This window comes from Ornithorhynchus anatinus, chromosome 3, assembly GCF_004115215.2.
Source record: "Ornithorhynchus anatinus isolate Pmale09 chromosome 3, mOrnAna1.pri.v4, whole genome shotgun sequence".
Classification (NCBI taxonomy): domain Eukaryota; kingdom Metazoa; phylum Chordata; class Mammalia; order Monotremata; family Ornithorhynchidae; genus Ornithorhynchus; species Ornithorhynchus anatinus.
Window position 1 is genome coordinate 5,035,079 of NC_041730.1, and position 25,532 is coordinate 5,060,610.

General features: G+C 53.8%; 1 protein-coding gene across 2 annotated transcripts; it reads left to right on the plus strand.

The window, feature by feature from the left end:
* The first annotated feature begins 7,179 nt into the window (after positions 1-7,179).
* On the plus strand, positions 7,180-16,583 carry CDC42EP2 (CDC42 effector protein 2). Of its 2 annotated transcripts, none has more exons than XM_029059092.2 (2): positions 7,180-7,253; positions 15,110-16,583. In XM_029059092.2, exon 2 carries the CDS (start codon positions 15,421-15,423, stop codon positions 16,060-16,062), a length of 642 nt encoding a protein of 213 aa, XP_028914925.1. In that variant the 5' UTR covers positions 7,180-7,253; positions 15,110-15,420; the 3' UTR covers positions 16,063-16,583. The 2 variants fall into 2 exon arrangements, with proteins under 2 accessions (XP_028914925.1, XP_028914927.1); XM_029059094.2 differs by lacking the exon at positions 7,180-7,253 and adding an exon at positions 7,591-7,989.
* The last annotated feature ends 8,949 nt before the right edge of the window (positions 16,584-25,532 follow it).

Genomic DNA, 25,532 nt, shown 5'->3' on the forward strand with positions numbered 1-25,532 from the left:
GAACAAGTCGGCAACAGATAGAGACAGTCCCTGCCGTTTGACGGGCTTACGGTCTAACCGGGGGAGACGGACAGACGAGAACAATGGCAATAAATAGAGTCAAGGGGAAGAACATCTCGTAAAAACAATGGCAACTAAATAGAATCAAGTGAAGTAAGGACTCGAGAGACGAGAGGCTGGAGGCAGGGAGGTCAACGAGGAGGCAGGGAGGTCAAGGCGGGATGTGATAAGTGGAGTCAGCACTGTGTCCACCTGGTTATCTCGTTTCTAAGCCAGTACTTAGTACTGTTCTTGTCACATAATACTTGCATAATAAGAATAATAAGAAAAAGAAGAAAAACAAGTGGACGATATTGACAACCTCTATGATTCTGGGATCTTACCTTTCTAATAACAATAATAATTATGGTCTTTGTTAAGTGCTTACTTTGTGCCAAGCACTGTTCTAAGCGCTGGGGTAGACACAAGGTAATCAGGTTGTCCCACATGGGGATCACAGTCTTCACCCCCATTTTACAGATGAGGTAACTGAGGCACCAAGAAGTTAAGTGACTCGCCCAAAGTCACACAGCTGACAAGTGGTGGAGTCGGAATTAGAGCCCACAACCTCTGACTCCCAAGCCCCTGCTCTTTCCACTAAGCCACACAGCTTCTCTATCCACCTCTACCCCCAGCCCCACAGCACTTACATATGTAGCTGTCATTTATTTCCAGTAATGTCTGCTTCCCCCTCTAGACTGTAATCTCTTTGTGGGCAGGAATCTGTCTATTTGTTGTTACATTGTACTCTCCCAAGCGCTCAGAGCAGTGCTTTGCACCCAGAAAGCGCTCAATAAATACTATTGAACGGATGAATGAATGTTCTATTATTGTACTGTCCCCTCCCAAGCGCTTAGTACAGCATTCTGCACACAGTAAGCACTCCATAAAGATGACTGACTGACAGACGGTATTTTTTTCTGATTTTCCGCTTCCGGCAGCTGGGGTTTATTAGTTGCCTCTGTGTGACTGCAGTCGGGAAGGCAGGAATTCCCTCCCCCTCTCCCGTCCGTCCCGTCTGCCCCATAGCTGCTCTGCCAGTGCCCCATGGGTGTGCCGCTCCCAGGCCCGGAGACGCTCAGAACAGCTGAGCTGCTAAACTGACCGTGGCCCTGCCGCTTGACTGCTATCTGACCTTGTCCAAGTCACTTCACTTCTCTCGGCCTCAGTTCCCTCCTCTGTAAAATGGGGAGCCCCATGAGGAACAGGGACTGTGTCCAACCCAATTTCCTTGTATCCACCCCAGAGCTTAGTACGATGCCAGGCACATAGTAAGCACTTAACAAATATCACAGTTATTATTATTACAGGCCAAGGAATGGCACGATTTCCTCCGAATGGATGAGTCTCTTTTTCTCAACCCCAAAAGCCTGGAGGCATCTTGGGGCCACAGAGCAGGAAAGGAGCACTGGGGGAAGCTCTAGAGAAGGGTCATTTTTTAAAAGTGGTATTTGTTGAGTGCCTACCGTATGTCAGGCACTGTACTAAGCATTGGAGCAGATAGAGGCTAATCAGGTCAGGCAAAGTCCCTGTCCCACATGGGATTCACAGTCTTAATCCCCATTTTATGGATGAGGGAACCGAGGCCCAGAGAAGTGAAGTGATTTGCCCAAGGCCATATAGCAGACAAGTGGCAGAGCCAGGATTAGAACCCAGGTCCTTCTGACTCCCAGACCCGTGCTTCTCATAAGTCTCGGCAGCGGCAGCCCGGGAAGACACTCCGGGAGAAGAAGCGGGAGCTAAGGGGGGGGAGACAGAGCCCCTCAGGGTCCCCCCCAGAGGGGGACAGGGAAGCCTTGGTCCTCGGGAGAACATCAATCAACCAATCGACGGTAGTTATTGAGCGCTTACTAAATGCAGAGCACTGTGTGTCTGTTATATTGTACTCTCTCAAGGACTTAATACAGTGCTGTCCACGCAGTAAGTGCTCAATAAATACAATTGACTGACCAGCCCAACGGGGCGCGGGTCCACTTCAGGCTAACCTAGCAATAGAGGGAAGGGCAAACAATTCCCCTTCCCTACCCTCTCCCCCTGCAAGCTGAGACTCAGGACCTGGGTGAAAATGAGAATGGAAAGAGAAAGCCAAGCGGGGAGTTTGCGATTGTCAGCAGAGAAAGGCAGCGAGATGATGAATGAATTTATCCCCACAAAGCCCAGTCGAAAAGCAGCAATTCTTAGGAACGTAAAGCTCTGTTTGAGCACGGAGCAGTGGAAAGAGCACAGGCCTGGGAGTCAGAGGACGTGAGTTCTAATCCCAGCTCTACCACTTCATTCGTTCATTCAAATCCTACATGTGCACTTGGGAGAGTACGATACAACAAACCGCACATTGCCTGCCCACGGTGAGCTTACAGTCTAGAGCGGGGCGAGACAGACATTGCTATAAATAAATAAATAACAGATATGTACATAAGTGCTTTGGGGCTGGGAGGGAGGAAGAACAAAGGGAGCAAGTCAGCAGAAGGGAGAGGGAGATGAGGAAAAGGGAGCTTAGTCTGGAAAGGCCTCTTGGAGGAGATGGGCCTTCGATAAGGCTTTGAAGGCGGGGAGAGGAATCGACTGGTGGCTTTGAGGAGGGAGGGCGTTCCAGGCCAGAGGCAGGACGTGGGCTAGGGGTTGGCGGCTCGAGACAGGCGAGTTTAAGGCACGGTGAGAAGGTGAGAATTAGGCAAGCGAAGTGTGTGGGCCGGGTTGTAGTGGGAGAGTAGTGAGGTGAGGTGGGAGGGACAAGGTGATGGAGGGCTTTAAAGCCAACGGTAAGGAGTTTTTGTTTGATGCAGAAGTAGATGGGCAACCGATGGAGTTTTTTGAGTAGTGGGGAAACATGGCCTGAACGTTTTGCAGAAAAATGATCCGGACAGCAGAGTGAAGTATGGACTGGAGGGGGGAGAAACAAGAGTCTGGGAGGTCAGAAAGGAGGCTGATGCAGTCATCCAGGTGGGAGAGGATGAGTGAGTGTAGTAACTTGGTGACATTTTGGATGGAGAGGAAAGGGCTGATTTTAGCTATGCTGGGAAGGTGGGACCACCAGGATTTAGTGATGGATTGAATATGTGGGTTGAGAGTAGTGTCAAGGATAATGTCAAGGTTAGGGGCTTGTGAGACAGGAAGGCCGGTGGTGCCATCCACAGTGATGGGAAAGTCAGGAGGAGGACAGAGCTTGGGTGAGAAGATGAGGAGTTCTGTTTTGAACATGTTAAGCTTGAGATGCTGCTGGGAAGGATGGGAGAGTTGAAGAGGGGGTCAGAAGGGGGAAGGACTGAGGAGGGCAGGGGAGATTTTAGGGAGCTCATGCCTGATAGGGTCAATTCTCTTAATAAAGTAGGTGGCCAGGTCACTGGGGGAAAGGGAAGGGGGGGGGGCAGGGGGGTCAAGGGGTCTGAGGAAGAATTTCAATGTCTGGAACAACCGGTGAGGGCGATGGGCATGGGTGTCAATAAGGGTGGAGAAACAGTTTTGCCAGACAGAGGAGAGGGGAGAGTTAAAGCATGCGAGGATAAACTTGAAGTGGACAAAGGCAGTCTGATATTTAGATTTCCGCCGGCAGCGCTCTGCGGCTCTAGCTCAAGACTGAATCGGGGCAGTGGGTTAGTGGTGGGAGATCGACAAAGGGGTAGGGGAGCGAGTGAGTTGAGTTCAGGAGAGAGGATGGTGCTGAGAGCGTCTTTTTGGACATCAAGGGAGGGTAGTTTGAGTAATAATAATGATGGTATTTGTTAAGCGCTTACTATGTGCAAAGCACTGTTCTAAGCGCTGGAGTATGGAGGCTAAGTGGGGCACGATGAGTTGAGAAAACTGGATGGGGTCAAAAGATGGGAGGTGTCTGTGGGGGAAAAGTACAGATTTATGGGGAGGAGGTGTGTGGGAGAGGAGGCACGTGAGGAGGTTGTGGTCAGATGGAGGGACTTGAGGTTGTGGTCAGATAGTCAGATGTGGTCAGTTGGGGAGGGTAGAGATTGTGCAGTGGTTAAATTTGATTTGTTAAGCACTTACTATGTGCCAGGCCCTGGAGTCAGCGCTGGGGTGGATACAACCAAATTGGGTTGAACACAATCCCTCTGCCGCAAAGGGCTCACAGTCTTAATCCCCATTTTAAAGGTGAGGCGCCTGAGGCAGAGAGAAGCGAAGTGACTTGTCCAAGGCCACACGGCAGACAAGTGGCAGAACCGGGATTAGAACCCATGACCTCCTGACTCCCAGGCTTGGGCTGTATCTACTAGGCCATGAAGGGGAAGATCCAGGCTAGGGAGAAGGGAAGACGGTTGAAGATTCTTGGCTTTTGATGATGATGATGATGGTGGTGGTATTTGTTAAGTGCTTACTCTGCGCCAAGCACTGTTCTAAGCGCTGGAGTAGATTTGTGATCCCAACTTGGAGCCGGGCGCCGGAGTGCCTCTTACCTCCTCCCTCGAGCAAACTGGACAATCTGTCTTCCCCCCTTCCCCACCGCCACCCATGACAAGGGCAGGGCCCAGGAGTCTGGGCCCCCAGGCCTTTTTCATCTCTCAATTAATCAGTGATATTTATTGAGCACTCACTATGTGCATTTGGAAGACGCCCCCTCCCAGCCCCACAGCACTTATGTCCATATCTGTAATTTATTTATTTGTATTGATGTCCGGCTCCCCCCCTCTAGACTGTAAGCTCCTTGCGGGCAGAGAATGTGTCTTTTTATTGTTGTATTGTCCTCTCCCTAGGAGCTCTGCACACAGTAAGTGCTCAATAAATAGGATTGAATGAATTAACAAATACCCTCCCCATCCCCCACTCCTTCCTGTGGGCAGCTCCCTCCCCTAACCCTGTCAGGAAATCCGCTGCCACTGGTCAGAGTTACTCTCTCTGGGGCTGGTGAGACCAGCCTTGGGGTGTTATCTCACACATTCGCAAACACACGCTCTCTCTCTCAATCAATCATATTTATTGAACACTTACTGGAAGCAGAGCACTATACTAAGCATTTAGGAGAGGGCAGTATAAAAGAGTTGATAGACCTGTTTCTTGCCCACAAGGAGCTTACGATAATAATAATAATAATAATAAATATCTATTAAGCCCATACTATGTGCCAGGCACAGTTCTAAGCACTGGGATCGATACAAGATTATGGGTTGGATACAGTCCCTGTCCCACTTGGGGCTCACAGTCTTCATCCCCATTTTACAGATGAGGGAACTGAGGCCAGAGAAGTGAAGTGATTTGACCAAGGTCACACAGCAGACAAGTACAATGCCTGGCACCTAGTAAGTGCTTAGCAAATACTATTATCTCATCACGGGAAAGCAGCGGGGCTTAGTGGATAGAGCACAGGCCTGAGAGTCGGAAAGACCTGGGTTCTAATCCTGGTCCCGCTTCTTTTGTGCCGTGTGGCGAGAGACAAGCACCCAGGATCTCTGAAACACGGGCGACGTGTACCCTCAGCCCCCTACAGATGGGCAACTTACACTCAAGGATAAGCCTGGGGCCCAGGACTCCTGGGTCCGCGGTCACCTCATCCTGCACCTCTGCTCCTGCCCCATCCATACTCCTGCCTCCTGCCCCCAATCCTTGCCCCCGCTCTGCCCCGGCCCCTACTCCCATCTCTAGCCCTTCCAATAATACCGACGGCATTTAAGTGCTTACTAACAAGCACCGTGCTAAACACCGGGGTAGATATAAGACAACCAGGTCAGTCACGATCCCCGTCCCTCATCCGACTCACATTCTAAGCGGGAGGGACAGTGGGCATTTAATCCTCATCTTACAGATGAGGAAACTAAGGTCCGGAGAAGTTAAGCGACTTGCCCAAGGTCACAGAGGAGGCAAGTGGTTGAGCTGGGATTAGAATCCAGGTCTTTTGATTCAATCAATCGATCAGTGGTATTTACTAAGTGCTAACTGTGGGCAGAGCATCGTACCACAGAGTTGGTAGACATCATCCCCGACCTCGAGGAAGTTGGAGGGTGAGGGGCAGGGACCCCAGGAGACTCCTATCGACCTTCGCATGAAGCAGAAGCTCCTCACTCTCGGCGTCCAAGCCGTCCATCCCCTTGCCCCCTCCTACCTCACCTCCCTTCTCTCCTTCTCCCTCCCGGCCCTCACGCTCCGCTCCTCTGCCGCCGCTCACCTCCTCCCCGGGCCTCCTTCTCGCCCGGCCCGTCGTCAACCCCCGGCCCGCGTCCCGCCTCTGTCCTGAAACGCCCTCCCTCCCCTCCTCCGCCAAACTCACTCTCTTTCCCTCTTCCAAGCCCTCCTGAGAGCTCACCTCCTCCGGGAGGCCTTCCCAGTCTGAACCCTCCCTTTCCCTCTGCTCCTCCTCCTCCCCTCGCCATTCCCTCGACTCCCTCCCTCTGCTCTACCCCCTTCCCCTCCCCACAGCTCTTGTGTCTATTTGCATATACTTATCGCTCTATTAATTTTATTAACGATGTGCATTTACCTATGGTTCTAGTTATCTATTTTGATGGTAGTGATTCCTGTCTACTTGTACCCGTCAATTGTTTCGCTGTCCGCCTCCCCGCTTTTAGATTGTGAGCCCGTTGAAGGCCGAGGGGCAAGGGCCCGGGACCCCGGGGGACTCCGGGGCACGGGGCCGGACAGCGAGGGACCCCGGGGGGCTCCCGGGTCCAGGGGTGGGGGGCGAGGGGGTGAGAGACCCCAAAAGACCGCTGGGCCCGGGGGCGGGAGGTGAGGGACCCCAGGGGACTGGGGGATTCCCGGGGAGAGGGGCGGGGGGCGAGGGACAGGGACCCCAGGGGCTCCTGGGCCCAGGGGTGGGGGGTGAGGGACCCCAGGGGATCCTGGGCCCAGGGGTGGGGGGTGAGGGACCCTAGGGGACTCCTGGGCCCAGGGGTGGGGGGGTGAAGGGGTGAGGGACCCCAGGGGACTCCTGGGGACAGAGGTGGAACGGCAAGGGCCTCCGGGGCAGAGGGCCGGGCGGTGAGGGCCCCCGGGGGCCGGGGAAGGAGAGGGTGAGGGCCGGGCCCCGGCGGGGCCCCCCTGGCAGGGGGAGCGGGGGGGGCGGGGGGCGGGCCGGGCCCCGGTCCCCGGTCCTCGGCCCCGCCCGCCGCCGCCCGGGATTGGCTCGTCCGGGCCGGGGGCAGGGAGGGAGGGGGCGGGGCCCGGGGCCTCCGAGCCGGGCCCGGGGCCCGGGGCCCAGTGTCCGCCCCGACCCCTCCGCCCGAGGACCCTCCGGTGCCCCGGACCCCCAGGACCCCGCGCCCCGGAGCCCCTCGGTGAGTGTCCGGCGGGACCGGCGGAGGCGGCGGCCCCCGGGGACCCCGGACCCCTTCGGCCTGCACTGCGGGGCGGCCTCTCTCTCCCCGTCCGCCCCTTCCCCTCCGGCCGGCCGGCCGGCCTCGCTGGCAGCGCTCCTCGGGGCGGGGGCGCCCGGCCCGGCCCGCTCCGCTCCGGCCCGGCCCGGCCCGGCCCGGCCCGGCCGCCGCCTCCACCCTTATTTAGAGAAACGGGAGACAGCGCGGCGGGGCGGCCTATCTTTAGCCGCCGCCCCCGGGGGGGCCCGAAATGGATCCTTGGGCAGGGCAGGGCAGGGCAGGGCAGGGCAGGGCTGGGCAGGGCTGGCAGAGCGAGGAGAGCATGGCAAGGCTGGGCAGGACCGGCAGGGTAAGGATGGCAAGTAGGGCAGGGCTGGGCCGGGCAGGACTGGCAGAGGGAGGATGGCATGGTAAGGCAGGGCTGGCAGAGTAAGGATGGCTTGGCAAGTAGGGCTGGGAGGGACTGGCGGAGCGAGGATGGCATGGCAAGTAGGGCTGGGCGGGACTGGCGGAGGGAGGATGGCACGGTAAGGCAGGGCGGGGCTGGCAGACTAAGGATGGTATGGCAAATAGGGCTGGGCGGGACTGGCGGAGCGAGGATGGCACGGTAAGGCAGGGCGGGGCTGGCAGAGTAAGGACGGCATGGCAAGTAGGGCAGGGCTGGGCCGGGCAGGACTGGCAGAGCGAGGATGGCAAGGTAAGGCGGGGCAGAGCTGGCGGGGCAGGGCGGGGCAGGGGCGGGTGGCAGGTTGGCGCCAGGGCCGGGCCCGGGGCCCGGGCACGAAGACTGGGGGGAGGGGGCTGGGGGGCCGGACCCCCTCCCCGGCCGCTGTCTCTCGGCCTGTCTCTCAGTCTCTGTGTCTCTCCGTGTCTCTCCCTCCCTCCCGGGGCGGGGCGGCTCCGTCGCCCCCTGGTGGCGGCGGCGAGGGCCGGAGGGCGCCCCCCGGTGGCCACCTCTGACCCTGCCCCGGACGCCCCTAATCATTATTCATTCGTTCAATAGTATTTATTGAGCGCTTCCTATGTGCAGAGCACTGGACTAAGCGCTTGGAATGAACAAGTCGGCAACAGATAGAGACGGTCCCTGCCGTTTGACGGGCTTACGGTCTGATCGGGGGAGACGGACGGACGAGAACGATGGCGATAAATAGAGTCGAGGGGAAGAACGTCTCGTAAAAACCGATGGCGACTAAATAGAATCGAGGCGATGTACATTTCATTAACAAAATAAATAGGGTGATGAATAAATAAATAAATAGGGTAATTAGAACCGCGATATTCCTTAAGCGCTGACCGGACGCCGGACGCCGGACTCGACGCCGGACTGAATGCAAACAAGTGGGAGCGGACGCGGCTCCTACCCGAGTGCTGAGCACTGGACTGAGCGCTCGGGAGAGGATAATGCAAGACTTGGTAGACGCGGTCGTCATCATCGGTGGACTTTATTGAGCCCTGACCGTGTGCGGAGCACCGGACTAAGCCCCTGGGAGAGGACGGTGCAACAGAGGTGGTACACGGTCACCGTCTCAGTGGTACTTACTGAGCTCTCACTGGGCAGGGCGCTGTACTAAACGCTTGAGAGAGGGCGACGTAAGAGAGTTGGTAGATACGATCGTCACCTTAATGGTATTTATTGAGCTCCGACTGTGGGCGAAGCGCCGCACCGAACACTTCGGAGAGGGCAACGGAGTTGCTCGATATGGTCGTCATCTCGATGGTATTTATTGAACTCTGTGGGTAGAGCACTGTAATAATAATAATAGTGGTATTTGTTAAGCGCTTACTGTGTGCCAAGCGCTGTACTAAGCACTGGGGGGATACAAGCAGATGGGGTTGGACACGGTCCCCGTCCCACATGGGACAGATGAGGTGACCGAGGCCCAGAGAAGTGAAGTGACTCGCCCAAGGTCACACAGCAGACACAAGGTGGAGCCGGGATTAGAACCCATGACCTTCTGACCCCAGGCCCCTGCTCTATCCGCTGCGTCATGCTGCTTCTCTAATAATAATAATGACGGTATTGCTTACTATGTGCCAAACTCTGTTCTAAGCGCTGGGGTATATACAGGATAGTCAGGTTGCCCCACGTAGGGCTCATACATGGAGCTGTCCTGAGCGCTTGGGAGAGTACGGGGCAGCGGAGTTGGGAGACGCGGTCATCATCATCTGTGGTATTTACTGAGCCCTGACTATGGGCAGAACACTGGACTGAGCGTTCGGTTGAGGACAGTGCGACGGAGTTGGTAGACAAGGTTCCTCCCCTCAAGAAATTTATGGTTTAGAGGAGGAGCTTTAAAGAGAAGCCGTGTGGCCTTGTGGCTGGCGCCCGGGCCTGCGAGTCAGAGAACCTGGGTTCTAACCCTGGCTCGGCCACATGTCGGCTGTGTGACCTTGGGCAAGTCACTTAATTGCTCTGTGCCTCGATTACCCTCTCCGTAAAATGAGGATTAGATCCCACGCCCTCCTACTTACCGTGGCTCAGTGGAAAGAGCACGGGCTTTGGAGTCAGAGGTCATGGGTTCAAATCCTGGCTCGGCCACTTGTCAGCTGTGTGACTTTGGGCGAGTCACTTAACTTCTCGGTGCCTCAGTTACCTCATCTGTAAAATGGGGATTAAGACTGTGAGCCCCACGTGGGACAACCTGATTCCCCTGTGTCTACCCCAGCGCTTAGAACAGTGCTCGGCACATAGTAAGCCCTTAACAAATACCAACATTATTATTATTATTATTATTTAGACTGTGAGCCCCGTATGGGACAGGGACTGTGTCCAACCTAATCAACTTGCCTCCACCCCTGCATTTAGAACAGGGTTTGGCACATAGGAAGTGCTTAATAAGTATGATAATTAGGCAGTGTGACCTAGTGGATAGAGCACAGACCTGGGTTCTGATCCGGACTCCACCACTTGTCTGTTGTCTGACCTCGGGCGAGTCACTTAACTTCTCTGTGCCTCAGTTCCCTCATCTGTAAAATGGGGATTAAGACTGTGAGCCGCAATAGGGGCAGGGACTGTGTCCAACCTGATTAGCTTGTATCTATCTACCCCAGCGCTTAGCACGGTGCCTGACACATAGTAAGGGCATACTACTACTTGAAAAAAAAAAAAGAGGGTGAGCCCTCACTCTGAAACAGTGTGAAGCAGCATGGTACAGTGGAAAGAGCGCGGGCTTGGGAGTCAGAGTTCATGGGTTCAAATCCCGGCTCTGCCACTTGCCAGCTGTGTGACTTTGGGCAAGACACTTAACTTCTCTGTGCCTCAGTTACCTCATCTGTAAAATGGGGATTAAAAAACTGTGAGCCCCATGTGGGACAACCTGATTACCTTGTATCCCCCAGCGCTTAGAACAGTGCTTTGCACATAGTAAGCGCTTGACAAATACCACCATTTATTTTATTTATTTGAAACAATGCCCCACTGTGCAGGTGGTGAGGTTTGATGGTGTTCGGGGGAGCAGGTATACACCAGTCATATTTATTGAGCACTTTCTGTGTGCAGAGCACTGTACTAAGCACCAGGGCCCGGAGAGCCAGGCTGACAGGAGAAGAAGGAGGAGGAGGAGGGGATGAATCGGGCTTTTGCGCAGAACTTCACCCTGCTTCGGGTCCATCTCTTACTTCCCTGACAGGATCAGTGAACGAGAGTCCCTCCCTCGCCCTCCGTCCCCCCGAAAAAGATTCCAGTTTGAAGGAAGAGCCTGGGGGACCCCTGCCTCACTTTTTCTGTGGCACAGTCCAGTGGGTTCTGATGTGGGGGGACTGTCTGTGCCCACCCCGGTACCCTCGTGGTCCGGGGCGGCTGCTGGAACCCGGATGTCGAGCGACAGCGGGGGGAAACCTGGGCTCTCACGTTACGCTTTCAGGCCCAGCCGGGGCCGGGAGGGGCCCAGCCCCTCCAAACCAAGCCCGCCCTCCCCCTCTCCGGCCCCCTCCCTGCCCCCGGCCAAGGGCTCCCTGGGTGGCGGGCAGCCCCTCCCACATCTGGCACTGGGGCGGACACATCTGGCCCGGGGTGAGGCCGGCAGCTGGCGGGATTCTGGGGGCCCCGGCGGTGGGTCGGATGGGCCGAGCCCCTGGATTTCCCATCCGCTGTGGGGGCCTCGGGGTGATATCAGTGGCTGGGGGCTCCCCACTCCCTCCCCGTCCATCCAGCTACGCCTTTTCCTCCCCTCTAACTCCTGTCCCTTCCCTTCTGCTTGCTCACCCTCCCTCATTGTCCTCTCCCCCCGCACACATTCCACAAAGCTGGACAAGAAGTGCAGGCCGGATCCACGCCCCCCTCCCCCCAGATCCCTGGAGATGAAGTGCACCCCCTGCGTCCCCCAACGACCAGGTCACCCCTCACCCCACGCTCTTGGCCCCCCGGCCCCACCCATGAAGCCCAAGAGGATCCTACGCCTGAATCTGTGCAGGGCAGGGAGGGTGTGAAAATGCACTCCCCCAAATAATAATAATAATAGTACTTGTTAAGCACTTAATATGTGCAAAGCACTGTTCTAAGCACTGGAGTAGATCCAAGTTAATCAGGTTGGACACAGGCCCTGTCCCACATGGGTCTTACAGTCTTAATCCCCATTTTACAGATGAGGAAACTGAAGCCCGGTGAAGTGATTTGCCCAAGGTCATACAGCAGACATGTGGCAGAGCCAGGATCAGAACTCAGGTCCCCGGGCTCTACCCACTAGACCACACTGCTTCTCTAGGGACTGAGAGTGCTGCCTCTGCCCTCCCCCCTCCCTGCTTTTAGCGGGCCGGAGTGGGGGCCGCTGCTTGGCGGCCCAAGCCTGGGGAGGGAAACCTGCAGTGTTCTCATCTCCCCCCCCCCCGTAGCGAGCCCCCGGCCAACTCCTCAAGTACCCCCGGGACCTATTACTACAGTTTTGTTCCCTTTTTTTTTTAAGCTATTTGTTGAGCGCTTACTATGTGCCAGGCACTGTACTAAGCCCCGGGATAGATACAAGGGAATCAGGTTGGACACACTCCATGTCCCACATGGGGCTCACAATCATAATCCCCATTTTACAGACGAGGGAATCGAGGCACTGAGAAGGTGAAGAATAGCCGTGGTATTTGTTAAGCACTTACTATGTGCCAGACACTGTACTAAGCTCTGGAGTAGATACATGATGATTGGGTTGGACTCGGTCCCTGTCCCATATGGGGCACACAGTCTTCATCCCCACTTTACTGATGAGGTAACCGAGGCACAGAGAAGTGAAGCGACTCGGCCTAGGTCGCACAGCCGACGAGTGGCGGGGCCGGGACTAGAACCCAGGTCCTTCTGGTCCCTGAACTCGAGGAGCGAAATATTTCCCACCGTGTCCCTCCTGATTTGCTTGTATTCGTTCATTCAATCGTATTTATTGAGCGCTTATTGTGTGCAAAGCGCTGTACTAAGTGCTTGGAATGTACAATTCGGCAACAGATGAGACGATCCCTGCCCCACGACGAGCTCACAGGTCTAAAAGAGAGAGACAGACAGCAAAACGTCTACTCCAACACTCAGTACAGTGCCTGGCACACAGTAAGCGATTAACAAATACCACTCGATATTCTTATCTAGTGGAAAGGGCAGGGGCTGGGAAGTCAATCAATGGAATTTAATGAATACCTGCCCTAATGCCCTGGGGGAGCACAGCCGAGTAAGGAAAACGGACTCATTCATGCAGTCATATTTTTTGAGCGTTTACGGCTTAGACTCTGCCCTTGAATTGAGAGTCTAATCTGGCCTTATGTGTTGGTCAGCCATGGACAATAATAATAATAATAATGATAATAATAATTGTGGTATCTGTTAAGCGCTTACTATGTAATAATAATAATAATGTTGGTATTTGTTAAGCGCTTACTATGTGCCGAGCACTGTTCTAAGCGCTGGGGTAGACACAGGGGAATCAGGTTGTCCCACGTGGGGCTCACAGTCTTAATCCCCATTGTGCCAGACACTGTACTAAGTGCTGGGGTGGATACAAGCCAATCGGGTTGGACACGGTCCCTGTCTCATGTTGGGCTCACAGTCTTCATCCCCATTTTACAGACGAGGGGAACTGAGGCCCCGAGAAGTGAAGCAGACAAGTGGCGGAGCCGGGATTAGAACCCAAAGTCCTTCTGACTTCTAGGCCTGTGCTCTATCCACTAGACGTCTAATGATAATAATAATAATTGTGGTATTTAGTAACGATGGTATTTGTTAAGCGCTTACTATGTGCCAAGGACTTTTCTAAGCGCTGTGGTGGATACAAGGTAATGCGGTTGTCCCACGGGGGGCTCACAGTCTTAATCCCCATTTTACAGATGAGGTAACTGAGGCCCAGAGAAGTGAAGTGACTTGCCCAAAGTCACACAACTGACAAGCGGGTGGAGCCGGGATCAGAACCCACGACCTCTGACTCCCAAGCCTGGGCTCTTTCCCCCGAGCCACGTTTAAGTGCTTACTTTGTGCCAGACACTATATTAAGCACCGGAGTGGGTACCAGCAAATCGGGTTGGACACGGTCCCTGTCCCATTCGGGGCTCACAGTCCCATTTAACAGATGAGGCAACTGAGGCCCAGAAAATGAAGTGACTTTCCCGAGGTGACACAGCAGACAAGTGGCGGAACCGGGATTGGAACCCTTCTGACTCCCAGGCCCCGGCAGTAGCCGCTGCGCCGCTACAGGCCTCATCCATTCCTCTCAGGGCGTGTCGTGAGAGGAAACGAACGAAGGGCAAGGGCAGCGTGGGGATGAAAGCGGCCTGTAGGGATCCCAGCTTCTCCCCCTGCCTGGGTTACAGCTGGATATCCTCATTTGGACCCGACGCTGTAGGACGTCGACTGCCACCTGGCAGCGGACGCGAAAGGTCTCTCCCGACTCTGTTGTACCATACGCTCCCAAGCTCTAAGGACAGTGCTCTGCACACAGTGAGCAGCGTGGCCTCGTAGATACAGCAAAGGCCTGGGAGTCAGAAGGCTGTGGGTTAATAATGTTGGTATTTGTTAAGCGCTTACTATGTGCCGAGCACTGTTCTAAGCGCTGGGGTAGACATAGGGGAATCAGGTTGTCCCACGTGGGGCTCACAGTCTTAATCCCCATTTTACAGATGAGGGAACTGAGGCACAGAGAAGTTAAGTGACTCGCCCACAGTCACACAGCCGACAAGTGGCAGAGCTGGGATTCGAACTCATGAGCCCTGACTCCAAAGCCCATGCTCTTTCCACTGAGCCACGCTGCTTCTCACAAGCTGGGTTCTGATCCCAGCTCCACCCGTTGTCCGCTGTGTGACCTTGATGAAACCACTTCACTTTTCTGTGCCTCAGTTACCCCGTCTGGAAAATGAGGAATGAGATTGGGAGCCCCCTGTGTCTCCAAACCCGATTTATTTGCGTCTACCTCGGTGCTCAGTAATAATAATAATGATAATGACAGTTGTGGTATTTAAGGGCTTACTCTGCATGAAGGCTCAGGTGGATACAAGCGATTGGGGTTGGACACAGTCCCTAATCCACATGGGGCTCACAGTCCTAATCCCCATTTTCTGGATAATGAAACTGAGACTCAGAGAAGTGAAGTGACTCGGCCCAAGGTCCCACAAGTGGCAGAGCCAGGATTAGAACCCAGGACCTTCTGACTCCCAGACCTATCCTCTATCCACTAGGCCACGCTGCTTCCTGACACACAGGAAGCACTTAACAACTACCATCATCTTCATTATTATTATTTTCGCTGCTGTTGTTATCATTAGCTCGATAAATATGATCGACTGATAGGTTGCTCGGTAGGGGAACTGGGAACCTCCCCCCGCATGTCCCCGACTCATCCGAACGTGCTCTATTCCAGGGTACCGCGGGGCTGGAAAGGAGCCGCGGGGGGACAACCCCCCCTTGACCTCTGACCTCTGGAGAGGCCGCACCAGGCGAGGAAGAAGCCATCCCCGCCCCACGGCTTTCCGGCAGACCCGGGGCCCGAAATCTCCACCACCGCACTCGTCCATCCCCGCCGTCGGCAGGCCCCAGTGAAAATGGACGCCGTGGGCGTTAGGGTCTGAAGCCCCGGGTCTCCCACCCCCCTCCTCCCTCCCCCTCCCGGGGACCCCGGGGAGGGGGAGCCGGGGCGGCCGCGGGCCTCCGGAGGCCCCAGCCCGCTGCGCCATGTCCACCAAAGTGCCCATCTACCTGAAGCGCAGCAGCCGCAAGGGGAAGAAGGAGAAGCTGCGGGATCTGCTGTCGTCGGACATGATCAGCCCACCTCTGGGCGACTTCCGCCACACCATCCACATCGGCAGCGGCGGCGAGGGCGACGTCTTCGGGGACATCTCCTTCCTGCAGGGCCAGTTCCACCTGCTGCCCGGCGCGCCGGGCCAGGAGGAGCCCCAGGAGGGGGCGGATGCCCCCTTCGCCCTCCCCTTCCGGTTCTCCCGGACGGCCACGGTCGGGGGCCGCCCGGCCGGGGGGCCGTCCCCGCTGCTGAAGAACGCCATCTCCCTGCCGGCCATGGGCGGACCCCAGGCGCTCACGCTGCCCACCGCCCAGGCCCCGCCCAAGCCCCCGCGGCTGCACCTGGAGGCGCCCCCGCCCCCCGAGCCCGCCGAGGAGGCCGCGGGCCGGAGGACCGGGCAGGCCGGGCCGGCCCGCAACGGCCTGGGCCTCGAGGGGCACCCCGAGGAGCCCTTCCTGCCTCATGCCAGCTCCCTCCTCTCCCTGGACGTGGACCTGGGGCCCTCCATTCTGGACGACGTCCTGCGGATCATGGACAGGCAGCAGGAGGTGGGCAGGACGGGGGTCCCCACGTAAAGCCCCCCGTCCTCCCCCGGCTCGACCCCGCGCCTGGGGGTGTCGACTGGGAACCGGCCAGCGGGGCGTCGGGTGGGAGGAGCCGGACGGGGGCCGGGAGTCCCGCCACGGCGATCACAGACCGCCCTGCCCACCTCCCCAGAGAGGTTCTCTGCCCCCTCTGGACCCACGCAGGGGGCGGATAATAGAGCTGGAGCCCCTTCGACGGGAGAAAGGGGCGAGAGGATCGGGCTGGGCTTGCCTCCCCTGCTAGGAGGGGTCCCCTCACCCCCGGGGTTACCCCTAGGTGCCCCCCTTCCACCCCTTTAAGCAGGAACCCAACCATCTGGGTGGATGGGATGGAGAAAGGGGCTCCAGTGTGGGGAGCTATCACGGGGTGGATTCCGGGGAGGGGGACTGCGACAGGAATGACTGCTGAGGGTCCGGGGCAACCTCTGGACCCTTCCCCCTGCCCCCGCATCCCGTATCGCCCCTTCACTCTGCGTGTGCCCAAGTTGCAATAAACGTTCTGGCGTTTCCCACTCTCTGCTCCAGTGTTTCCAGCTCTTGGGGGCAGGACTGGGGAGTGGTTTGGGGGTTGCTGGGGAGGCAGAGGAGAACCGCCAGATTTCCTGGGTAAACCCCTCCTCCCTCCGACCCCTGGTTTCCCCACTGGTCTGACACTTCTCTGGTCAATCAATAGTATTTATTTAGCGCTTAGCGTGTGCAGAGCACTGTATTAAGTGCTTAGGAGGAGAGTCCAATACAACACACACATCCCCTGCCTACGGTGAGTTTACAATCTAGTGGGGAGCTTCCAGGCGCGATCGAGACCTAGGCTGCAGAGAAGTAGCTTGGCCAAATGGAAAGAGCAGGAGTCTGCAAGTCAGAAGACCAGGGCAGGCCCCGACTCTGCAGAGTGATCTCGGGTCAGCCACTTCACTGCGCTGGACCTCAGTTTCCTCATAATAATAATAATCATGTTGGTATTTGTTAAGCGCTTACTATGTGCAGAGCACTGTTCTAAATGCTGGGGTAGATACAGGGTAATCAGGTTGCCCCACATGAGGCTCACAGTCTTAATCCCCATTTTACAGATAAGGTAACTGAGGCCCAGAGAAGTTAAGTGATTTGCCCAAAGTCACACAGGTGAGAAGTGGCAGAGCTGGGATTCAAACCCATGACCTCTGCTCCCAACCCCGGGCTCTTTCCACTGAGCCACGCTGCTTCTCCTAATAATGTTGGTATTTGTTAAGGGCTTACTATTTGCAGAGCACTGTTCTAAGCGCTGGGGTAGATACAGGGGAATCAGGTTGTCCCATGTGAGGCTCACCGTTAATCCCCATTTTACAGATGAGGTAACTAAGGCCCAGAGAAGTGAAGTGACTTGCCCACAGTCACACAGCTGAGAAGTGGCAGAGCCGGGATTCGAACTCATGATCTCTGACTCCCAAGCCCAGGCTCTTTCCACTGAACCATGCTGCCTCATCTACCTGCTCTCCCAGCCTCTTAGACTGTGAGCCCTGTGTGAAACGGGGACCAATCTGATCCTCTTGTATCCACCTTGACATCTAGCAGAATAAGGACTAAACAGCATGGCATAGTGGATAGAGCACCGACCTGGGAGTCAGAAATAACGATAATAATAATAATGTTGGTATTTGTTAAGCGCTTACTATGTGCAGAGCACTGTTCTAAGCGCTGGGGTAGACACAGGATAATCAGATTGTCCCACGTGAGGCTCACCATCTTAATCCCCATTTTACAGATGAGGCAACTGAGGCCCAGAGAAGTGAAGTGACTTGCCCACGGTCACACAGCTGACAAGTGGCAGATCAGGGATTCGAACCCGTGACCTCTGACTCCCAAGCCCGGCCTCTTTCCACTGAGCCACACTGCTTCTCATGGACTCTAATCCTGGCTCTGCCACCTGTCTGCTGTGTGACCTTGGGTGAGTCACTTCACTTCTGTGGGCCTCAGTTACCTCATCTGTAAAATGGGGATCGAAACTGTGAGCCCCACGTGGGACAGGGACTGTGCCCAGCCTGATTAGCTCGTATCCACCCCAACACTTAGTACAGCAACTGGCATACAATAGTTGCTTAACAAATGCCATTATTATGATGATGACGATGATTATTAAATGTCCTGATTAATGAATTCATCAGAGAGTTACTGTGAAGCCTCAAGTGGCATCCTGCCCAAGGTGGGTACGAAATGTCCTGAGACGCGGCCCTCCCCTTCCCTTCGGACTCAGACTCTGTCCAACCTGATTATCTTGTATCTACCCCAGCGCTTAGTATAGTGCCTGCCACATAGTAAGCACTTAATAGATGACACAATTATTACTAATTTCCCCAGTGCCTGGAGAAAAGGACAGGGGAGAGCTTTCATCTCATTTATTGGGATGGGAACTCCCCCAGAGAAGCAGCTTGGCCTAGTGGAAAGAGCCCAGGCCTGGGAGGCAGAGGACCTGAGTTCTAATCCCGGCTCCGCCACTTGTCTGCTGTGTGACCTTGGGCAAGTTACTTCACTTCTCTGGGCCTCAGTTCCCTCATCTGCAAAATAGGGATTCAATCCCTGTTCTCTCTGCTACTTAGACTGGGTAATCATGTGGGGCCTGATTATCTCCTATTTACCTCAGCACTTAGTACAGTGCTTGGCACATAGTAAGCGCTTAATAAATGCCACAGTTATTGCTCACACCCTCCCCTCCCTGCTAATCCCTCCCACTGGGGCAAAGGTAGGAGAGAAATGGGTGGGATTAGAGTAGAAGGGTCCATCCAGTCAATGGTATTTATTGAGCATTTACTGTGTGTACTCAGCAATCAAACAATGATATTTATTGAGTGCTTACCCTGTGCAAAGTACTATACTAAGTGCTTGGGAAAAAAACAATACAATAGAAATGCTAGACTTGAACCCTGCCCACAAGGACTTTTCCATCTATACGGAAAGACAGGTTAAAATTAATTACAGATCAGGGAAGTGGCAGAGTATAAGGAAGGATATGGATTGTAGGGCTGAGAATAGGGAATCAATATGCTTAGGGATTAATAATAACAATTTCATTCATTCAATAGAATTTATTGAGCACTTACTATGTGCAGAGCACTGTACTAAGCACTTGGAATGTACAATTCGGCAACAGTTAGAGACAATCCCTGCCCAGTGATGGGCTCACAGTCTAAACGGGGGAGACAGGAAAGTAAAACAGAATAAAACAAAAACAAGACATCATCAAGATAAATAGAATCAAGGGGATGTACACCTCATTAACAAAATAAATAGGGTAACAAGTAATATATACAAATGAGCACAGTGCCGAGGGGAGGGGAAGGAGGGAGAGGAAGGAAAGGGGGGCTCGGTCTGGGAAGGCCTCTCGGAGGAGGTGAGCTCTCAGTAGGGCTTTGAAGAGGGGAAGAGAGTGAGTTTGGCAGAGGTGAGGAGGGAGGGCGTTCCGGGACAGCGGGAGGACGTGGCCCGGGGGTCGACGGCGGGATAGGAGCGAACGGGGGCCGGTGAGGAGGTGAGCTGCAGAGGAGCGGAGTGTACGGGGTGGGCGGGAGAAAGAGAGAAGGGAGAGGAGGTAGGAGGGGGCCAGGTGATGGAGAGCTTTGAAGCCAAGAGTGAGGAGGTTTTGCTTCATGTGAAGATTGATAGGCAACCACTGGAAGTTTTTGAGGAGGGGAGTGACAGGCCCAGAGCGTTTCTGTAGGAAGATGATCCGGGCAGCGGAATGAAGAATAGACTGGAGTGGGGAGAGACAGGAGGAAGCGAGATCAGAGAGGAGGCTGACACAGTAATCCAGTGGGGATATTATGAGAGCTTGTACCAGCCCAGTAGCCATTTGGATGGAAGGGAAAGGATGGATCTTGGCGATATTGTAAAAGTGAGACCGGCAGGCCTTGGTGACGGATTGGATGTGTGGGGTGAATGAGAGAACTGAGTCAAGGATGACAACAAGGTTGCGGGCCTTTGAGACGGGAAGGATGGTGGTGCCATCCACAGTGACAGGGAAGTCAGGGAGAAGACAGGGCTTGAGAGGGAAGATAAGGAGCTCAGTAACGATGGTATTTGTTAAGCACTTACTATGTGCCAAGCGCTTGGGAGGGGGGCAGGAATACAAGCAAATTAGGTTGGACACAGTCCCTGTCTCATGTGGGGCTCACAGTCTCAATCCCCAGTTTACAGATGAGGTAACTGAGGCCCAGAGAAGTGAAGCGACTTGACCAAGGCCACACAGCAAACACGTGGTGAAGTCAGGACTAGAACCCATGACCTGACTCCCAGATCCATGCTCTACCCACTAGGCCATGCTGGTATTTGTTAAGCACATACTATGTGCCAAGGACTGTGTGACTTTGGGCAAGTCTCTTAACTTCTCTGTGCCTCAGTTATCTCATCTGCAAAATGGGGATTAAGACTGTCAGCCGCACGTTAGAACGGTGGTGCTTGGCACATAGTAAGCGCTTAACAAATGCCATCGTTATTATTATTATTGACTGTTCTAAACATATGGGGCTCTAGGTGAGGTAATTGAAGAACAGAGAAGTGAAGTGACTTACCCAAGGTCACGCAGCAGACACGTGGGGGAGCTAGGATCAGAACCCGCATCCTCTGATTCCCAGGGCGGGGCTCGTTCCACTAGGCCATGTTCTAATCCCGGCTCCACTGCCTGTCTGCTGTGTGACCTTGGGCAAGTCACTTTAATGCTCTGTGCCTCAGTTACCTCATCTGTAAAATGGGGGTTGAGACCATGAGCCCCTCGTGGGATAGAGACTGTGTCCAACCTGCTTACCTTGTATCTACCCCAGTGCTTAGAACAGAACCTGGCACATAGTAAGTGCTTAACAAATACCATAATTATTATGTTGCTGGTTCAGACCCAAGTGCATAGGTGATGCAGAAGGAAGGGTTTAATAGGGAAAATGAGGGCTAAATTGAGGAAGATCTCTTGAAGGAGATGTGATCTGGGGAGGGTTTTGAAGGTGGAGAGAATGGTGGTCTGTTGTAAAGGAAGCAGCATGGCTCAGTGGAAAAGAGCCTGGGCTTCGGAGTCAGAGGTCATGAGTTCGACTCCCGGCTCTGCCACTTGTCAGCTGTGTGACTGTGGGCAAGTCACTTCACTTCTCTGGGCCTCAGTTCCCTCATCTGTAAAATGGGGATTAACTGTGAGCCTCACGTGGGACAACCCGATTACCCTGTATCTCCCCCAGCGCTTAGAACAGAGCTCGGCACATAGTAAGCGCTTAACAAATACCAACGTTATTATTATTATGAAGAGGGAGGAAGTTCCAGGCCAGAGGGAGGATGTGAGCCTGGCGTTGGTGGCCAGATAGATGAGATTGAGGTAGAGAGAGGAAGTTGGGATTAGTGGAGCCAAATGGACTGGGTTGCAGTAGATCAGCAGGATGAGGTAGGAAAGGGGAGAGCTGATCACATGCCTTAAATAATAATATGGCATAATAATATGGCATAATAATAAGATGGCATTCGCTAAGCACTTACTATGTGCCAAGCGCTGTTGAGGGCGATACAAAGTCATCAGGTCATCCCATGTGGGGCTCACAGTCTTCATCCCCATTTTACAGATGAGGTAACCGAGGCACAGAGAAGTCAAATGACTTGCCCAAAGTCACACAGCTGACAAGTACCAGAAGTGGGATTAGAACCCACGACCTCTGACTCCCAAGCCCGGGCTCTTTCCACTGAGCCACTCTGCTTCTTAAAGCCTGTGGTCAGGAGTTTCTGCCGGAGGAAGAGGTTGAGAATGGGAGTCCTGGCCCAGGAATAAGAATAACAACAATAATAATTATGGTACTTGTTAAGCTTTTACTGTGTGCCAAGCACTCTTCTAAGTGCTGGGATAGATACAAGTTAAGCAGGTTGGACCCAGTCTCTGTCCCACATGGGACTCACACTCTTAATCCCCATTTTACAGATGAGGGAACTGAGGCCCAGAGAAGTGAAGTGACTTGCCCCAAGGGAACACAGCAGACATGTGGCAGAGCTAGGATTAGAACCCAGGTCCTTCTGACTCCCAGGCCTGTCCTCTATCCACTAGGCCACACTGCTCCCAGCCTTCTTCCCACTCCGTGGTTCAGCACCGTGCCCCAGCGATGCCTTTTTCATTTTTTTTTTTATGGTATTCATTAAGGACTTAACCTGTGCCAGGGACTTTACAAAATGTTGGGGTTGATACCAGATAATCAAGTTGGACACGATCCCTGTCCGACATGGGCTCTCAGACTTAATCTGAGAAGCAGAATGGTGCAGTGGCTAGAGCCTGGGCCTGGCAGTCAGAAGGTTGTGAGTTCAAATCCCTGCTCCATCACTGGTCTGCTGTGAAACCTTGGGCAAATGACTTCACTTCACTGGGCCTCAATTCCCTCATCTGTAAAATGGGGGTTGAGACTATGAGCCTCCTGTGAGACAGGGACTGTGTCCAACCCCATTTGCTTGTATCCTCCCCAGCTCTTAGTAGTAAATAATAATGATCATAATGGTATTTGTTAAATGTTTACTATGTGCCAGGCACAACGCCTGGTCCACAACACTGGTACAATGCCTGGAGCACAGTAAGTGCTTAACAGATACCACAATTATTATTATTATATTTAATAATCCCCATTTTGCAGATGAGGGAAATGAGGCCCAAGGTCACACAGCAGGTAAGTGGCAGAGGCAGGTTTTGAACCCAGATTCTCTGACTCCCAGGCCCAGGCTCTATCCACTAGGCCACCTTGCTTCTCTCGCAAAGCGGAGCTGGCGGGGAAGCCTGGACCCCCGTGCGACCCCCTCCAACCCCCGCCTCCCCTGGCCTTCACCCCCCAAGTCCTGCGCTGAGACATTTTAGCAATAACTCGAAGGAGCAAAGGGAAAACCATCTCCCACCCCCAACCCCTCCCGTCCACTCGGGCCATGTGCAGTAGGGGAAGGGTGGTTTCCATAGCAACCGTGTGGGCCTGTCCATCCGTGGGAGGCGAGGGGAGGGGCGGTCAGCTGGTGGAGGAGAGACGGGACCTACTGGGGGAGGCGGAGGGTTCCGAGCTCAGCACGGGGTCGCTGAGGGGCAGTGTGGTCTAGTGGGTAGAGCCTGGGCCTGCCAGTCAGAGGATCTGGGTTCTAATCCTGGCTCTGCTACTTGCCTGCTGGGTGACCTTGGACAAGTCACTTTATTTCTCTAGGCCTCAGTTACCTTATCTGTAAAATGGGGATTGAGGCTGTGAGCCCCACATGGGACAGGGACTGTATCCAACCCGATTTGCTTGTATCCTCTCCAGTGCTTAGCACAGTGCCTGACACGTAGTAAGTGCTTAACGATACCATTATTATTATTATAAGTGGAGAGGTCGCGCTTAGAACCCAAGACCTCTGGCTCCTAAACCCATCCTCTTTCCACTAAGCCACACTGCTTCTTAGTGAGGTGGCTTGCTTAAGGTCACACAGCAGAAAAGAGGAGGAGCCCGGATTAGAACCCCTGCCCTTCTGACTCCCAAGCCCGGGCTCTAGCCACTAGGCCATGCTGCTTCTCTGCTTCTAATGCTGCTTCACTATGCCATGCTGCTTCTTGATGGGAAGGAGGTGGGAAGGGAATGCTGAGGCGGAATTAATGGGAATATAGACATCTGCATTCATTCATTCCTTCAGTCGTATTTTTTGAGAGCTTATTATGTGCAGATCACTGTACTAAGTGCTTCGAAAGTCCAATTCAGCCACAGATAAAGACAATCCCTACCCAACAACGGGCTCACAGTCCAGAAGGGGAGATCTGCATGCCCCTGTCTCAGCCCTCCTACCCCTGGCTCATTGGACACCGAAAAAGATTGTCCTTTTTGTTGTTGGACTTAATGTTTGTAGTGCCCGGTGCTGTTTTCTCTTTTGCCTCCTTGTCTCTCTCTCCATACACAGCTTTTGCTAAAAGGCAGCTAGCTATGGTATTGTATTGAGGGGGCACTGTGTCAAAAGCACTGTGCTAAAACCTGGGATAGATATAAAATAGTCAGACTGGACCCAGTCCCTGTCCCGAACGGGGCTCACAGTCTGAGGGAGGGGAGACAGATATTTTATTTCATTTTACAGATGCGGCGCAGGGAAGTTAAGATCGCACAGCAGACAAATAACAGAGCCACCCTGCCTAGAGACATAAGTATATTTTTATTCATGCCTTCCATTATTTTTTTCACCTACTCCACCTTTCTAAATTTGTACTACTTCCTGTGGTAGCCCTTTTCTTGCTCCTGCTTCCATTATTTGTAAATTCATTCATTCAATAGTATTTATTGAGCGCTTACTATGTGCAGAGCACTGTACTAAGGGCTTGGAATGTACAATTCGGCAACAGAGACAATCCCTGTCCAATGATGGGCTCACAGTCTAATCCGGGGAGACAGACAGCAAAGCAAAACAGAACAAAACAAAAACAAGACCACATTATCACAATAAATAGAATCAAGGGGATGTACATTTCATTAACAGAATAAATAGGGTAATAAAATATACAAATGAGGATAGTGCTGAGGAGAGGGGAAGGGGGGAGGGGGAGGAGCAGAGGGTCAGGGGGAGAAGTGGGGGAGCTCAGTCTGGGAAGGCCTCTTGGAGGAGGTGAGCTCTCAGTGGTGCTTTGAAGAAGGGAAGAGAGTTTGGCGGAGGTGAGGAGGGAGGGCATTCCAGGACAGGGGAAGGATGTGGGCCAGGGGTCGACAGCGGGATAGGCGTGAATGGGGGACAGTGAGAAGGTGAGCAAATGATTTTTGTGTCTCCCCCATTAGATTATAAGCATCTTAAAGGGAGGGAATGTGTCTTCCTCCTGTTACACTCTCTCAAGCGCTTAGTAAAAGCTATTGATTGAGTGAGAAACTCTCCCCAGCCTTAGTTCAGTTTTGTTTTGTTTTTAAAATGGTGTTTGTTAAGCACTTCCTATCTGCCAAGCACTGTTCTAAGTGCTGAGGTAAATAATTATCATCATCATCATCATCATGGTACTTGATAAGTGCTTACTATATGCCAAGCACATAGGCGCTGTCCCACATTGGGCTCACACTTTTAATCCCTATTTTACAGATGAGGGAACTGAGGCCCATTCATTCAATAGTATTTATTGAGTGCTTACTGTGTGCAAAGCATTGTACTAAGCACTTGAGAGTGTACACTCTAACATCAGACACATTCCCTGCCCACAGTGAGTTTAGAGAAGTTAAGTTATTGCCCAAGGTTGGAGAGCAGACGAGTGGTGAAGCCGGCATTAGAACCCAGGTCTTTCTGACTCTCAGGCCTGGGCTCTATCCTCTAATAATAACAATAATTATGGTATTTGTTAAGCGCTTACTATGTGCCAAGCACTGTTCTAAGCACTGGGGTAGATACAAGGTAATCAGGCTGTCTCACGTGGGGCTCACAGTCTTAATCCCCATTTTACAGATGAAGTGCACAGAGAAGTTAAGTGGCTTGCCCAAGGTCACACAGCAGACAGTGGCAGAGCTGGGATT